We start from the raw sequence: 17806 nt of genomic DNA on the forward strand, positions 1-17806 counted from the left end.
CATGTGCAGACCTCACAGCTCTTGTTCTATACCAGGGGTGCTCAACCTTATGAATACTGCTGGCCAATATAAAAAAAAATATTGTTTTGGAGGACCGCAGACATCCTCCAATAATAAATAGAATTTACATAAATGTCTTACTATAGTCGCGACGCTGTTATTCCTGGCGTGACTCCTCCTCTTTGCTTACGTCTTAGGAAGTCAAGGCTCTATAAAGTCTAGGTAGGTAGTATCGTTCGCCAATTTTTGTTCTTTCGTTGCCGAGCTACCAGACGAGGGATCTATTTGCCACACCATTAAATATTATCATGTCGTAGCTCCTATGATAATAAATTAAACACACTGTAATTCAGCAAATAATTGAGCGGCAAATAACGTCCTCATGTCCTTTCTGCGAACGCAAATGAAAGAGCCAAAATGGCGGGCGACTATATTAAGTATTTATCGAGCCTTAGGAAATACTTAATGTCTTCATCAGGGAATCACAAGATGCGCACGTTTAAATGTAGCCGACCTGCAACGTTATTGGCTGCCGGAAATTAGAGCGACGGGACTATAATTAATGATTGCTGTAATTTATAGTAATTAATTATATAAGTTTGTCCAAATATTTTTTTAAGTTTGAAACTTTACTATCGGGCCACAGCAAACATAGTGGCAGGCCGTGGGTCGTGCACCGAAGTTCTATTCCAAGATATACAGGGTGTTTCAAAAGCGATGGACAATAATTTACAGATGAAAAGTATAAACTAACGTAAGCAAATAGATCTAATACACATTTGTTTGCAAATTAACTTTTATTGACATAATGTACATTTTCTTTTGAGATTCCTTGCTGACTAAAAGCCGACGTGCAGACATCTCTAACTGAATTCTACCTAGAGTAGATGTTCAGAATGTTATCCATATATCTGAATGAACCGTTTGCTCTTCTCTGTAGTGTGCTGTGAATCCTCTTGGTCATTCCTGGATCATTCCTTATTTTGCTGAAAGACACGTTCAGTCTGAAACGCAATTCCTGAAGTGTGTTGACCTCAAAAGTGTAAACCAGGCTTCTTAATATTACCCCAAACACAGAAATCTAATCGAATTTAAATCTGGTGACCTAGTAGACCACAGTACAGACCCTCCTCTGCCTAAGGGAATATCCCATAAACAGTTAATTTGCAGATCAATGTTTTTTGGAGCTTTTTTTGCTTCTTTCAGTTGTACTTTTCATCTGTAAATTACTGACCATCACTTTTTAAACACCCTGTATCTTGTATGTAGATATAAGTTTACAGGCTACAAGAGCCTGTAGAGTTTCAAAATACAAGATGGTTGTGTACTGTCATTGAATAGTAAATTCACTGTTACACAGTGCATTCAGCTTCATTCCTAGCTGGAAACACGTGCATCAGAAGAGCTTTCTTCCTGTTAAGACTATTTTTTTATTTTGAATGCAGTTTTATACATTCTTCCTTAATATTTTATTGGTCTCTTATGTTTCTAAAAGCTCACTTTTCATAGAGGAGAAGGATATCTATGGAATAATAGCAAATACCTTACTATAATAATACCGGACAGCTGTATACTAGCAGCATTGGCGTGAGTGCGAAATATTGCGGACCTGACATCTAGCGGAGCGGAATGGAATTACGTCCACATATACAAATATTAACATAGCGGGATTCTGACTATTGTTTAAAACGTGAGTTACTAATGTGGAGTAATATATGAAACACTTAAGAAATGTTGATTAATATTTAATGTAAAATTATTATCTTATATCAAAGCTGCATATTATGAGAAATATTGCATACTTCATATTACTTTCCGTAATTAATTGTTACATATTTTTTCTTTGGTTTAGTGAGACAAAATCAATTATGATATTAGGAATGAATTTGCAATAATGTTTTATATACGCATTGCTGACAACTGCAAAGATAAAATTGATAGTAATCTGATGCTTGTAATAATTAGTAAAGGCATGTGGACAACAAAAAAAAACTTAATTTAATAAAATCTTAAAATTTCCGATACATTTTAACTTCTATTCATTTATTAGGTCTAGATAAAAAAGCTAATTTGTATTTTTCTATCAACACAGAGATGAAGGAATTAGGTCTACTAAAGAATGTTGTTGACTCACGTTTTATGATCCCTCGGAAATCGAATGTACAATTTGAAGCAATTTGTAATGCTGTAATTTTGTAGCACTTATAAACAGCACATAATATAAACCCTGACATTTTAACACAGCACTAATTAATAAAATTATTAGCTAGCCCAGCAACAATATACATTGCAGTTGATTACAGCTTGTTTCGTGAGTATCACCACACCGGCCGCCTAGGTAGCAGTACCAGCGTCATTCGCACATAAAATTGCTAGCTGTCCGGTATTATTATAGTAAGGTATTCGATAATAGTCATATAGAAGGATTACTTATTCAGTTATTAGATTTTATGAAGTCTTTTTTTTTTTTTTCCTAGGCGGAATAAGGAAGGTGATAGGGAAACTGCTCTCCATGTGATTGAGAAAGCACTAGAAAAGAAGGAGAATCATGTTCCTGATATATTGTGTCTTTGTGGAAGAATTTATAAGGATAAATTTGTGGAGTCACGTCATACTGATGAAGACAGTCTCAACAATGCTATCCGATGGTACCGGAAGGGTTTTGAAGTACAACCTAATGAATATGCTGGCATTAATTTGGCAACGTTGCTAGTTATTGCTGGCAATGAGTTCTCAAAATCAGAAGAACTGCAGCATATAGGTGAGTAACTTAGGTGCCAATTGCTTTCTGTGATTAGTAAATTCTTGCATGAAATCAAGAGAAATAAAAACAAAGTCTTTTAATAAAGTAGTAATATTATTCCTTGTTCAATGCAGTGTTGAAATCAGAGAATCAAAGGGTAAACAAATGAACTAACAAGGGAACCATCCCAGGTCGTGTGGCTTGTTGATGAAAATGCATATTTAAGCTAATTTTCGTTCATTAAGAACCGTGGGGATAATCGTTTGTTTCGCCTTTTCCTCATTTACGAAATATATTAACTTGAAAATCGTTGCTACTTGTATTGCTTCTTACACGCACTCAGATCTTCATAGCTCTGCGATACCCTATTACAACTCTCGCGTTAATGTTCTAGTCAATTTTTTTTTTTTATCTTAAGGGAAGAGGACGATATTTTTTGGTGAAAAATGAGTAAATTAAAAAAAAAAAAAATTTCTTTAGAATACTCTGTGATATGTGTGGAATGCATTGCATAACATTTTGTGGGTATTTGTGTTCTTAGCGGATGTTGAGACGCCATTTTTAAACTTCCTGCACTATGGATTTTTAAACCACACGTCCCCTTTCATTTTTGTTTCTGGTAAATTAAATTAAAAAAAAAATTCTTTAAAATACTCTTTGATATGCGTGGAATGCATTGCATAACATTTTGGGGTATTTGTACCCTTATCGGATGCTGAGACGCCATTTTTAAACTTCCTGTGCTATGGATTCTTAAATCACACGCCCCCTTTATCGTTGTTTCCAGTAACTTCATTTTTTGCTACATTGCCAGACAAAAATTGATATAATTTCTGAACTATTAAAGATACATGCATGAAATTTTTGAACACACATTCTTTAGACTATTAGGAAACTTTCCTCTGTAACAGAATTTTTGTTAATTGATTTCATTTTTAAAATATGTCCGTTTGTTTGCGAAAAAGGAAATAAAAAATGAGTTATTAAATTTTAATTGTTTATTTTACAAACATAGAGACTAATATCAAAATTCTGTGACAAGCAGTTTGTAGAGCATGCTTTTGCAAGTACATTGCAAAAAACTGTTTTAATCTATCTTTAAAAATGGTTAAGATATATTGGTTTTAGTAAAATCCTACATTGGGTATATTTTTTTCAAATCTGGGTCTCCAAATTTTTTTTTTTTTTCAAAATATTTATATTTGGTTGAGTTGCTACAGCCATGAACTATCTACATACAAAAAATTAATATTTTACACCAAATAGGAAAAAAGTTTCAAAAAATACCATCCTCTCCCCTTAACTCACATTAAAACAGTTGTAATGCAATCCATGACATCTTTCACTCATTCGTACGCTGTCCAAATCAATAGATGCAGCTTGGAAGTCTAGGAACACGACTGTACATACTGTGCTTTCAAGAAACGAAAGGGAAATTTGGATCTAAAGTAAAATTATGTGTAGACAATGATAAGTAATTTAATATCATGGTCATTGCAAATACTTCCGGTAAACTGATAAAAAAAATCACGCAAGGAGATGGTTAAGAGATGTATTTCTCCTGGATGTTACGAAAGTGACACTACTACTACTACTGGATTCCTGGAGTGGTCAGATAGATGATACAATACCAACAAGACATCACTTACGAGGCAACTAGGCCAGGAGATAATGGGGTAGGGTGGCCAGTTCCTTTCCTCCTCCATTGCATACATCGCCGATTAACTACATATTACACTAATCAGACTTCAGATGCATACAAACAATTGTTCTTCCTCTAACACATATCATCAAGTGAGATGTACTGCCTGATAATAGATTTACATATCAGCCAGAACCTCAATCAGAGGGAAAAGTTGGTAATATTGGTAAAAAAAAACAGCTTTGAGTTTGTAGCGGTTGTTCTAATGCCTAAACATTTGGAAATAAAGCCATTAGCACTCCAGTATTTTTGAGGGATGGTATCATGCTTGAATAGGGCTGTAACTTATATTTGTTGAGATGGTTCAGATTCATTACTTCATTTGACTTTCACAGAATGCACTTTGGTGTGTTGTAAATTACTATTCTGTGAGGATGGCTTGCTATGCAGTCATGACCTATCCATAGTCTGAAAATTGCAACTCTAGATTTTCGTGGCTGTTAGAATAGTACTCCAAGATTAATTAAAATTATTTTCTATTTCTTGTCTTTGCGATATTTTCTTTATGTAACTTCTGAATGAACCGAAGTTAACTTTTAATTCTAATATGTTGAATACGTGTATTATACGACTTTCTGTAGTAATTTTAACAAGAGTTATGTACAGTAGTGGCAAAAAAAAAAACCGGATCGACCCTTATAGCTGATTTCAGAGCCTTGTTCACTCCAGAGCACGATAGACTGGCAACTAAGACTTTCGTGGTTCGAATCCTGCCTGGGAAGGAAACTTTTTTTTGTTCCTTATTCAAATTTATTCTGAATACTTTTCGATTGCAGCGATATTTTACTATTTAATGAACTTATTATTTCCAGAACATAAATTTTATCAGCAGTCGGAAAGTATTGGGAATAAATTTGAATAAGGAACAAAAAAAAGTTTCCTTCCCACTCAGGATTCGAACCACGTAAGTCTTAGTTACCAGTCTATCGTGCTCTGAGTGAATAAGGCTCTGAAATCAGTTTTTTTTTTTGCCTCTACTGTACTTGTTAATTCATATGTATTATGATTTTTGGAGAAAAATTCGTTCTGGCACCAGGGATCGAACTCAGGACTTCTCGGCTTGGCATGCTGAATGGTCTTACTAATTGAGCAATGTCAGGTCTGATCCACAGTGCTGGCTTGAACTTCTCTTTTATAGACTGTAGAAAGTCATCTCAGATTCATTTATTACATATCATTTTGTTTCATTTGTAATACTGTACTATCATTGAATATTTTTGGCAACATAGCATTAATAATATTGCAAGACACTTTGTCAGGAATTAGTACTTAATCTTATGCTTATCATAATACATTTATAACAATGTTCAATTTTTTTAAAATGTAATATTAATTATTAAATTCGAATCGTTTTGGAAAGAAAATAATTATTACGTTCTTCTCACCATTCAAATATATTGAAATTTCTTATTTTCAGCAATGGTCTTGAACAACCTAATAGGGAAAAAGGGGAGTTTATCCTCTTTGCAAGACTATTGGGATGTTGCTACCTTCTTTGAAATAAGTGTTCTTGCAGAAGACTACTCCAAAGCTATCCAGGCAGCAGAATGTATGTTCAAATTAAAACCACCAAATTGGTAAGCTGATTACTGTATATACAAATATACTGTCTGTTCTGAGGGAGGGGGGAAAATACACAAAGTAGACATCATTTTAGACACCTACGTTGGGAGGTTCAATCTTTCTTAGGAATATTTATGAACTTTACGTAAGGTCATTGCTCCATTTCGTGATAATCAATTTGTTGCAGTTACGTTTTGTCTCGTGTCTCTCTGCGATTGAAGGTGTCCATACACATACGAGTTTGGCTCGTGAACTCCCGAACTTTGTTCATAAATTTCAGTATCCAGAATGAGTTCATCGAAGCAGGTTTTAGCAGCAGTGATAATACTAGATGAATTCCGTGTGTTACTATAAAGGTCTAGGGCTAATTTTTCGTTTTATAGAATGGTCATTGAACATTGTGGCGGTTTACAACAGATTAGACATGCTTATCCCTTGTCAAGACATATTTCTACAGCATCTCAACATTGAGTAAAAAAAGAGTGTAAAACTTGATCCTTAATGCCCTAAATACAACTCTGTGAGGAAATATGTTTATAACATAACAAAATGTTTAAAAAATACTGTTTTGAGAAGTGTGTTCTGTAAAAGAATTGTATGGGCTATTCCATATGAAATCGATCAGTAAAAAACCTCGCATTTTTTTATACTCTAATTTTTTCCCTACTTATACAAGGTGCTCAGGGGAGTGCATTTACAAAAATATACTATCGTAAGTCAAACGGTTTTCGTATTATTGAGCGACAAATTTAGCGTATTTTATAAAAAACAAGCCTCTTTCAGTGCTCAGAACTCTGGAACCATTTACTGCAGAACATTGAACGAGAGCTTATTTTGAAGCTGACATTTGGTAGGTTATGTTAAGAAGTAATCGTTATTTTTATTGTACATAGAGAGACAGATAATCTGATTTTACTTGCTTTTAGGCTTTTTGATCATTTGTAAAAATGTAAAAAAATATTGAGAAAAAACCTTGCATTATTAAGAGGGATTTGGCATTGTTTGCTTAGTGGTACGGCAATAAGTTTCGAGGGTATTAAATAGATTATTTTCACACGCCTAGACTTGAATGGCGCAGTACCGCACGCACTGGCTGAGAGCTGAAGATAAGCAAGCATTGGGCGTCATTTTACTCCTGTGTTTATGAAAACCTGTGATAAAGCTAGCACAGCCATGCGCTGCTAGACGACACATCACGTGTTTGTCTCCTGGCTTTGCTTATCTCGGCTAGCTCCCGTCTCATTGTCAGCTGGTTAGTTCATGCGCGTACTATTTATTTTCTTTATTTGATATTTTCAATACTTTCTTATCAATATACCATCAGTAAAAAATATGTGTTTATTTGTACTTTCAATGCGGAATGTAACTATATATTTTTAAAATATTTTTTCCTAGCCAAAGGTGTCTTAATGAGGAAAAATCTAAATTTCTCCATTTCCATAAAAAGTAAGAAAATCTGTGTATATGTCAATATAAACTTTAATTTCTCAGCATCAAAATAAACCATGATTTTGATCATTGGGTGAAAGGGTTTCGGAGCTACAACAGTTTAAAGTTGCTAATTTTATGAAAATACGATGAATTTAAATATTTTTAATTTAAACACTATGAAGTTCTGATGCCTCAAACTTTGCACAAAGCACTGTATCACAGTTCTGTACGTACAAAAAAGGTTTGATTGTATTTATAAATTATAAGGTCAATTTTCTCTATATTTCGGTCGATTTGAGATGGAGTAGCTCGTATGTTTTTTTACCAAACCAAATCTGTGTGTGTGTGTGTGTGCTCATTTTTTTCTTCATTTATTTATTTAACAGCATGTCCCATTACATTTTTGGGTCTTTTTTCAAAACAATAATCTTATACAGTTGAACTGTTCCTTCTATCTTTATGGCTGTAGGAGTTAATCCCATAATAATGCAAAGAGCTTCATTAGATGTGGTGCGGAACGTTTTTGCTATTTTTATATTATTGAGTCTTTGCACTCTTATATATTTTATCTTATGGCCAGCCTCATGGTCTAGTGGTCAGAGCTTCTGGCTATAGTTCATGAGGTCCCGGGTTCGATTCCTGGTTAGAGCACAGGAATTTTTCCTCAAAGGGGATTATTCCTGTGTTCGTCCATGGTCTGGAATTTAGGTTAAGTTTAGATTTAAGACCTCTCCTGGCAATACATTATCATAATCATCCTATCACATCATCGGGGTAATGTAACTCCGCCTTCCAGGCGCCCCAACCTCAGAACTGGGTTACAATTAAGCCACAGCCAGGAGAGAAGACCAGAAATGTCGAAAAGACAACCTGGTGGCATTGGATAAAAAAAAAAAATATTTTATCTTATTGTGTTGTTTCTTCTTAGCTTCGATCCAAACAAGTGCTCCATATAATATGTATGAATGTATTGATTTGTTCTTTTAATTTATCTCCACAGGTACCTGAAGTCTACAATAGGCAACATTTCTTTGATAGATCGCTTTCGCAAGAAAGATGAATCCGAAGCATCCCCAGAACAGCAAGTATTTCAATTTTGGGTGGAATATTTTGCAGAAGCAACTAAGACTGAAGTTGGGGATATTATACGTTTCCCTGTAAGTATGAGCCCTCTGTGAAGAGAAGAAAGAGAGACTTGTAAATTTATTTCCATTACTCTATGTGGTTCTATTGTATATCTTAGGAAATAGTTGTTTTGTCTATAAATAAATATTGTAAGTTATTTTTATGAAGTAATTACATAAAATAGGTAACAAGCACTTTCATTTTCTAATATTACTTGTGTATTATAGTAGATAATTTTACTCGACCCCACAAGCAGGGACATGAGTCTAGATGAAGAGTCATCATCATCTTCACTTCATGGTTTAGGCTTAGTGCCTGTTCCGTCTTCACATTTTATTCAGTTCCACCTCTTCCTAGGACGTCCGACATCTCTTTTGCCTTTAGGTTGGTATTGTTGTATCAGTGCTGGAATTCTTTCATTATCCATTCGAGACAGGTGTTCTTTCCACTTTTCTTTATAATCTTCAACTTTATCGTTTATGTTGTATATATTTAATTCTTTACGGATATCCTCATTTCTTATCACATCCCTTCTTGTACATCCCTTTACTCTGCGAAAAAACCTCATCTCTGCAGCCTGTAATTTACTTTTATCTCGTTCTTTAATTATCCATGATTCGCTTCCATATGTCAACATGGGTACCGCCATAGTTTTATAGAACTTTAGTTTTGTTTCTTTTCTAGTTTTATTTTTTAGTGTTCTATTTATTGTTCCACATATCCACTGAAATTTGCTTATTTTGTTGTCAATATCTCTATCTACATCATAAGTTATATTACAACCTAAATAATCAAAATGAGATACTTGTTCTATGGGCTTATTATTAACTATTATTTTTGTACGAATTGGAAATTTACCACTGTGGGCCATTACTTTAGTTTTATGAGTCGATATGCTCAAATTATAGTCTTCTTTTCCTAGTAGGTGTAGTTTGTGAATGGCATATTGCAATTTTTCTTCACTGTCTTGTATTAATGTTACATCATCGGCAAACATTAGAATATTTAAAAATGTATCTTTACTAATCTTTATACCTGGATTCACCTCTATTTTCCATTCTTTAATTAAGTCATCTAGATATACGTTGAAGAGACTAGGTGATAGGCTACAACCTTGTCTGAGTCCTTGATTTATTCTTATTTCTTCTGTTTTCGATGTTCCTGTGTTTATTATTATCTTTGTATCTGTGTAGAGGCATTTTATTATTTCTATCAAATATGGAGGGTAACCTTTATTATACATTATTTTCCATAATTTGGATCGTTCTACACAATCAAAAGCTTTATCGAAGTCAACGAAAGCTATGTGCGTTTCTAGATTAACTTCTCGTCGTTTCTCTAAAATTCTTTTTATACTAAAAATATTGTCACTGCATGAGCGCCCTTTTCTAAAACCCATCTGCTCTTCTTCAGATATCATTTGAAGTGAATCTAGAAGAAGATGAAGAAGATGAAGAGTATTATAGATAATGTAATTATTTATATGTGTATGTGATCAGCCTTATGGACTAGTGGTCACAGCTTCTGACTATAGTTCATGAGGTCCTGGGTTCGATTCCCGGTGAGAACACAGGAATTTTTCCTTAAAGGGGACCTCTCCTGGCAGTTCATAATCATCGTATCATATCACTGGGACAGCGTAACTCCGCCTTCCAGCCACCCCAACCTCAGAAGTGGGTTACAAATAAGCCATTGGTAGGAGAGACCAGAAATGTCAAACTACAAACTGGTGGCATTGGAGGGAAGGGAAGAAGATATGTTCTGGACGTGCATCTTATTTTCCAGCCAAAAAACAGCAATTTTGACTGTCAGTGAGTTCCCACATGCTGGTTATGGAGATAGCACAGCATGGTAATTTGACAGTCTACAAACTAATAATGTAAAATAGTATTAAATTTAATCAGATAAAACGTCATTTACATGTACTCAAATTAAAAAAGATGATTCTGAAACAGATTGCCTTCTTGTTTCAAATATTTGTGGCACCTGCTTAAGAAATGGCGTATCACTTACTGCAGTTCTATTTGGGGAATGGAGACGATGTTCTTTTTTAAGATATTAATCATTTCTAGGATATTTGAATAATTTTTATACAATTTATCTTTTGAAGTTCCGCAGGAATTAAAAAAGTCACTGGAGGTTAGACAGGGGAATGGTGAGGACCACACATTTTATCTTCGAATACTGTAAGGAGTTCATCCATAGAATAGTCAGCTGTATGTACTGTTACAGAATCCTGTTGTAAAGTAAGACAAAGTACACTTCCTTTTCGTTTTGAACAAAAAGGCAAACACTTTCAGAATCTCCTTTCTAATTTAGGTGAACAAATAATGGTTTAGAAGACTATATTTAATAATATTTTACCTTAATAGTTTGTGGTTTGTTTAATCACTGACACTACACTGTCTCCATAATCAGTGTGTGAGAGCATGTCTGCTGATAGTCGAAGATGCAGCTTTCCAGGCAGGAAGGAAATTGTTCACTTGGTATTTATCTTAAAGAGTAAAGTCATTTGTCATTGTACTTCACATTGTATCTTTGTTTTACAAATAATGCTTTTGACGAATACGATTTTTTTTTTTTCTAATCTTTGTGAGAAATTTTTAAGTTTGCTTCTTTCTTTTACTTTTGATTTACAAACCTCGGAAAGCTTACACACCTTCTGTTGAAACTGTTAGTATACCCCTCCTTTTGTTATTAGGTTAGTTGAAGTTCTTGGCTGCACGAAATTGCGTATTATTTAAAGTGCTATATTTGTAAAATGACCGATCCTTTTTTTATGTATAACAACTTTCATTAATGTTATCTTTTTATCAAATAAAAAAATATGATGATGACCATTCCAAACAGAATTTATTTCTAAAATTTGCGCAGAGGACTTATTTATATTGTCAGACCATCGAATCTATGCCCTTTCAGCACTGTCGTCGTTCTTGGAAAAATTAACGCCTCTACTCACCCCATTCCACCCTTTTCTCTCTCACTACGTCAAACAGCAGGCCACGAACCTTGCCGAATAGGGATGTTGCCAAACTTCCGTCAAACAGTGTCATGTCTCTTGAATATTGCTTATAATACTGTAAGGTTAATTATTACTTATTCATAATTTAATTTAAGTAGGTGTAATGACGCTGATTGACTTATGCAAAATGTTATTACTTGCTTAATAATATTTCTTTCACCACTCCGTGCTACAGTATTCATGTTGAGTTGACAACACTGGACTGCAAGTGCAAATAAACTGTCCCGCAAGAAGGCTTAAAATTGTGAGTAGTGGGGGAGAGAAAGAGAGAGGGATAGAAAAGAGAGAAATAGGAATACAGGGGGAGAAATGAATTGCCGAGGCTGAAAAGGAATTAAGGTTCAGTTCGCATATCTTACCGGGGCACAGATCCGATGGTCGGACTATATCATTCAAATTTTGGAAAATTGAATTCATACCTATACTCATTTTTGGTGATACTGCATGGTGCAATTTGTTCTCAAAATTCACATGAAAGTAGTATTTCATTTACTCTTACACATCTTTATGTGCAGCACGCTTAGTATCACTAAATAAGAATGACGTGAGTGAGTGAATTCAGTAAGTAAATATGTTTATAATATTATATTTATGCCTTTTCTCATTTTTGTTATAGATGTTGGTTTTAGAACCTACAAAAATATTCATGCCTAGTTATGTTAATGTGAATCTCGGAGCTGAAGAAAAATCTGTGCAAATATGGAACCTGTGCATGGATAGTATGAAAGGAAACTGCCGACAAGTTCATGATTGGCTTTTTACAGCTAGCATGATTCGCAGTGTGAGGTAAGATAATATTCTATATTGAATTCAAACATTTTGAAAGTTTTGAAGAACGAAATTGCTTGAATATTTCATTACTGAAAAATAACCTTTGGAGATAATTACAATTATAATGCTAATAATTGCCCTTTCTTATGCAGTAATTTGTTCAATTTGTTTTGAGAATCTGAATCTTTATAAAGGGACTATCATAATATGATATGGTCAAAGATATTACGTCCTGATATTATCATACTTACTTACTACCTTTTAAGGAACCCGGAGGTTCATTGCCGCCCTCACATAAGCCTGCCGTTAGTCCCTATCCTGAGCAAGATTAATCCAGTCTCTACCATTATATCCTACCTCCCTCAAATCCATTTTAATATTATCTTCCCATCTACGTCTCGGCCTCCCCAAAGATCTTTTCCCCTCTGGCCTCCCAACTAACACTCTATATGCATTTCTGGATTCGCCCATATGTGCTACATGCCCTGCCCATCTCAAAAGTCTGGATTTAATGTTCCTAATTACATCAGGTGAAGGATACAAAGCGTGCAGCTCTGTGTTGTGTAACTTTCTCCATTCTCCTGTAACTTCATCCCTCTTAGCCCCAAATATTTTCCTAAGAATCTTATTCTCAAAAACCCTCAATCTCTGTTCCTCTCTCAAAGTGAGAGTCCAAGTTTCACAGCCATATAGAACAACCGGTAATATAACTGTTTTATAAATTCTAACTTTCAGATTTTTTGACAGCAGACTAGATGATAAAAGCTTCTCAACCGAATAATAACAGGCATTTCCCATATTTATTCTGCGTTTAATTTCCTCCCGAGTGTCATTTATATTTGTTACTGTTGCTCCAAGATATTTGAATTTTTCTACCTCTTCGAAGGATAAATCTCCAACTTTTATAGTTCCATTTCGTACAATATTCTGATCACGAGACATAATCATACACTTAGTCTTTTCGGGATTTACTTCCAACCCTATCCCTTTACTTGCTTCAAGTAGAATTTCCGCGTTTTCCCTAATCGTTTGTGGATTTTCTCCTAACATATTCACGTCATCCACATAGACAAGAAGCCGATGTAACTCGTTCAATTCCAAACCCTCTGTGTTATCCTGAACTTTCCTAATGGCGTATTCTAGAGCGAAGTTAAAAAGTAAAGGTGATAGTGCATCTCCCTGCTTTAGCCCACAGTGAATTAGAAAAGTATCAGATAGAAACTGGCCTATACGGACTCTGCTGTAAGAGTCACTAAGACACATTTTAATTAATCGAACTAGTTTCTTGGGAATACCAAATTCAATAAGAATATTATATAAAACTTCTCTCTTAACCTAGTCATACGTCTTTTTGAAATCTATGAATAACTGATGTACTGTACCCTTATACTCCCATTTTTTCTCCATTATCTGTTGAATACAAAAAATCTGATCAATAGTCGATCTATTATGCCTGAATTATCATACTGTCTGTTTAAATGATGCTGATATTATAAAGAAAAGTGTTGCCTTATTTGTAGACTAGTGTGATACATAAGAATATTTTGTGGAATTCAATTCAAATTTCGTACGAATTTTTTTAAATATTTATTAAAGAAGAGCAATAAAAGACTCAAATAGTGTTATTTTCCATATACAGGGTGAACCAGCCAGGGCTAGACTCCTAACCGCACTCATGGCAGCTGATTCATTCGTAATGATGCTTCCATATGTGGAGGATTCGTTCCGCACTTTTACAGTTAGTATTGTGTAATGATATACCAAATTCATAATTCATGTTCAAAAGGACGTCCTTGTGATATCTGGCAGGCTGCACATCTCCAGAAGACTTGTCCAGCAATTTAACACAGTTTGTTCTCCAAAATGGCTCGAATTTCGTACCAGATATTTTGTTTGAGTTCAAGTGAATGTGGATTATTCGCGTAAACTTTACTTTTCAGTGTGCCCCGTAAATAAAAATCACAGGGATTTAAGTTTGGAGATCGAGCTGGCCATAATCCACGACTTACCACCCTGTCATCAAACACTTCCTGAATGGCGGTCATTGACACATGAGCAGTGTGAGCTGTGCCATTATCCTCCTTGAAATAACTGTACAACTTCTCGTCCTCACTCAGTTCATTAAAAAAATGGACGGAGTATGAACTGTGTCGTGCGTTAATTGTTTCTTCAAAGAAAATGTGGCCAGTCTGTCTTCGTCTGCTCATTGCACACCATACTCCTATTTTTATGTCATTTAGCGGTTCTTGAAAACGGTGTGAAATTTCACTGTCCCACTAACAATTGTTTTAAGTGTTCACGTAATCACTGAGATGGAACTATGCTTTGTCACTATAAAAAATTATGGTGGAGTCAAGTAGTCCATCATACACTGACTGTTGGAACCACATGCAAAACCTAAGTCTGTTCTGAAAATCGGGTTCTGTTAACCTCTGAACTACACGAATTTCACTGTCCCACTAACAATTGTTTTAAGTGTTCACGTAATCACTGAGACGGAATTATGCTTCGTCACTATAAAAAATTAAGGTGGAGTCAAGTAGTCCATCATACACTGACTGTTGGAACCACATGCAAAACCTAAGTCTGTTCTGAAAATCGGGTTCTGTTAACCTCTGAACTACACGAATTTTATAAGGTTTTAATTTTAATTATTTCGTACCTCTTATCACTGAAGACTGTAACACCCCTACCTGCTAAGCTACATAGCTGGATGATGTCAAAGCTTCATAGGACTTCTCTCTAGTCAGTGGCCAATTGTTAATTGTTTCCTCAAAGAAAATGGGGCCAACCAGTCTTCATTTGCTCATTGCAAACCATACTCATATTTTTATGTCATTTAGCGGTTCTTGAAAATGGTGTGAAATTTCACTGTCCCACTAACAATTGTTTTAAGTGTTCACGTAATCACTGAGATGGAACCATGCTTAGTCACTACAAAAAATTAAGGTGGAGTCAAGTAGACCATCATACACTGACTGTTGGAACCACATGCAAAACCTAAGTGTGCTCTGAAAATCGGGTTCTGTTAACCTTTGAACTACATGAATTTTGTAAGTTTTTAATTTTAATTATTTCATACCTCTTATCACTGAAGACTGTGACACCCCTACCTGCTGAGCTACACGGCGGGATAATGTCGTTGGACTTCTCTCTAGTCAGTGACCAGTTTCACCTAACATCTCCTCAGTGAGAACACACTTCACATATGTTCGTTTCTTATCCAGTACTGATCCAGTTGTACGAAATTTCTTCACTAAATTGTAAATCATTGCTTTAGAAGGCTCTAGCGATCAGGGAATGACTGACAGAAGTTTGTTACAACTGTTCTCCAAGTTCGTTTTTCACAAACTTGTCGTAAATAGATACTCGTTCAAGGCTGTATTTCATAATGAACACATACTGCACTCTAAAGGTAAGCATTCACTACATTGTATCGCACTCATCGGACGAATCGCATGGATCAGAAAAGACTATCTTTGCTGTAATTGTTATGTAACCACGTTCACTACATCATATCGCACACATCGCCTCTCGGCAAATCCATTCACGTTTCTCAGATGAGCAACTTTTCCGATGCGTGCGATCATGGCCTTCTTTAATAAATCAATTTTAATTGGTCAACTGTTACTATTATGTTGTGCCATGTTCAGTGTCGCGCCAAAATGGCAGACAGAAAACTTATTTCGCTTGTAGAAAATTGCGAAGAATTATATAATTTGAGGCGTTCCCATTACAGTAATCAAGTCATTTCTTACATATATATTATGTAGCCATTATTTCTTTCATTTCTTTCTCTACAATTAAGATGCATGAAGCAATTACAAATTCTTATTCGCAAACAGTCATAATTAATAGAACTAACCTCAACTCCTCTGTTTTCAGCAATGTCAATATCGTACGACGTCATGTTTTAGACAGCTGATAGGGGAATCCGATGAGGTGGAGCCGTTACAGTGAATGCACTGCACTTAAAATATCTGTTGCGTGCGATTTGTACAAGGAGTGCAATACGATGTAGTGAACGCTTACCTTAAATGTACGGTATATAGCTGCACCCTCACTGTGTGAACATGTTAACGTAACTAAACACGAAACGTGTGCGAACAAGAGGTCTGGCTCAGCAGTTACTACGCATACGACTTTCCGCTGATGCCAATTTAGCCCTGGCTGACTCACTCTGCACTTCCACTGTTGTACTGCAATCTACCTTGTAACTTCTTACTTATGTAGATATTCTTCAACAGTTTATACAAACGTGATGAGAGATGCCTTTTCCTGTATGTTCACCAAAATTCAGATGATTTTCAAATGTTCCTGCCATCAGTACAATATAGACAAAGGTTCTACAATCTCATACTTGAGATGACAGCTGATCAAGAGGGAATGGTCACAGACTTGGACTCTGATGTCGCCACTGATCAGATGAAAGTAAGTTCAAGGAATTGTAAGACTTGTTTATGTTAGTTTCTATGAAAATGATCTTTTTTTGTGTGTAGGAATTCTGAGGTTCAACATTCAAAACATTCTTCATTGAGTTGAGGAGTGTTGTTTTGGGACATTGTAAACAAGGTCTTAAGGGCTGAGTTTCGTACGGACTTTAATTTTTTTATATACTGTATGTAAATGTAGGCTGTGTCCCACATTCGTTGATTAACTTTTTTCTGTTGTATGCAGGGTATAATTGCTTTATTATTGGTCATTATCTACTTAATATCATACATTCTTACATAGTGTTTTTCATACATTGTTACTAAGGGGAAAAATTCAAAAACGATTCTCAAGATATATATATTTTTTAATATTATTATTCGGCCTTCTATAACAAAATCTGGTATAACAGTCTACTTGCTGAATTTAATTTAATGTCTCTTCCATTCAGAAAATTGTACCGGTATTTGAATTTTAACACTTTTCCTCTGATCCCTGTTTCTATTAATTTTAACATTATGCACTTAGGGGGAACTCGATCAAAGGCTGTTTCCACGTCTATCATGACTGCATTGTGGTTTTCTTGTTCTTGAATCCAGAATATACATTTTCTTTAAAATGTAAGGCAACATCTATTTTACTTTTTGATGCTCTGTAGCAGAATTTTCTCTCAGCATTCCAAAACTCTAGATCACTTTGCTGATTAAATTAGCAGACACCTGCAAGCCCTTGTAAGAGCAAGTAAGTTCACATTTTCAAACTTGTAATTGAAGATAAGAATGGACATTACGACAAAGTGAAGAGAAGCGAATAGAAACATTTGAAATGTGGATATGGAGAAGAATGGAACGTGTGAAATGGACAGACAGAATAAGACATGAAGCTGTGTTGGAAAGAGTGGATGAAGAAAGAATGATGCTGAACCTGATCAGGAAGAGGAAAAGGAATTGGTTGGGTCACTGGCTGAGAAGAAACTGTCTACTGATGGATGCAATGAAAGGAATAGTGAACAGGAGAA

General features: G+C 35.1%; 1 protein-coding gene across 9 annotated transcripts in view; it reads left to right on the top strand.

Annotated features, from left to right (window-relative positions):
• The window catches only part of Ask1 (apoptotic signal-regulating kinase 1), a 155014-nt gene that overhangs the window by 75458 nt on the left and 61750 nt on the right, over window positions 1-17806 (top strand). For all 9 annotated transcript variants that reach the window (XR_011335326.1, XM_069842139.1, XM_069842136.1 and 6 more), the window contains 5 exons: window positions 2478-2761; window positions 5863-6022; window positions 8440-8596; window positions 12203-12372; window positions 16605-16788. Coding sequence is in view for 8 of the 9 variants with exons in the window: in XM_069842139.1 (XP_069698240.1) it covers window positions 2478-2761; window positions 5863-6022; window positions 8440-8596; window positions 12203-12372; window positions 16605-16788 (955 nt within the window). In the remaining variant the exon portion in view is untranslated. The remainder of the gene's footprint in view (window positions 1-2477; window positions 2762-5862; window positions 6023-8439; window positions 8597-12202; window positions 12373-16604; window positions 16789-17806) is intronic.

Source organism: Periplaneta americana, chromosome 12, assembly GCF_040183065.1.
Source record: "Periplaneta americana isolate PAMFEO1 chromosome 12, P.americana_PAMFEO1_priV1, whole genome shotgun sequence".
Lineage (NCBI taxonomy): Eukaryota > Metazoa > Arthropoda > Insecta > Blattodea > Blattidae > Periplaneta > Periplaneta americana.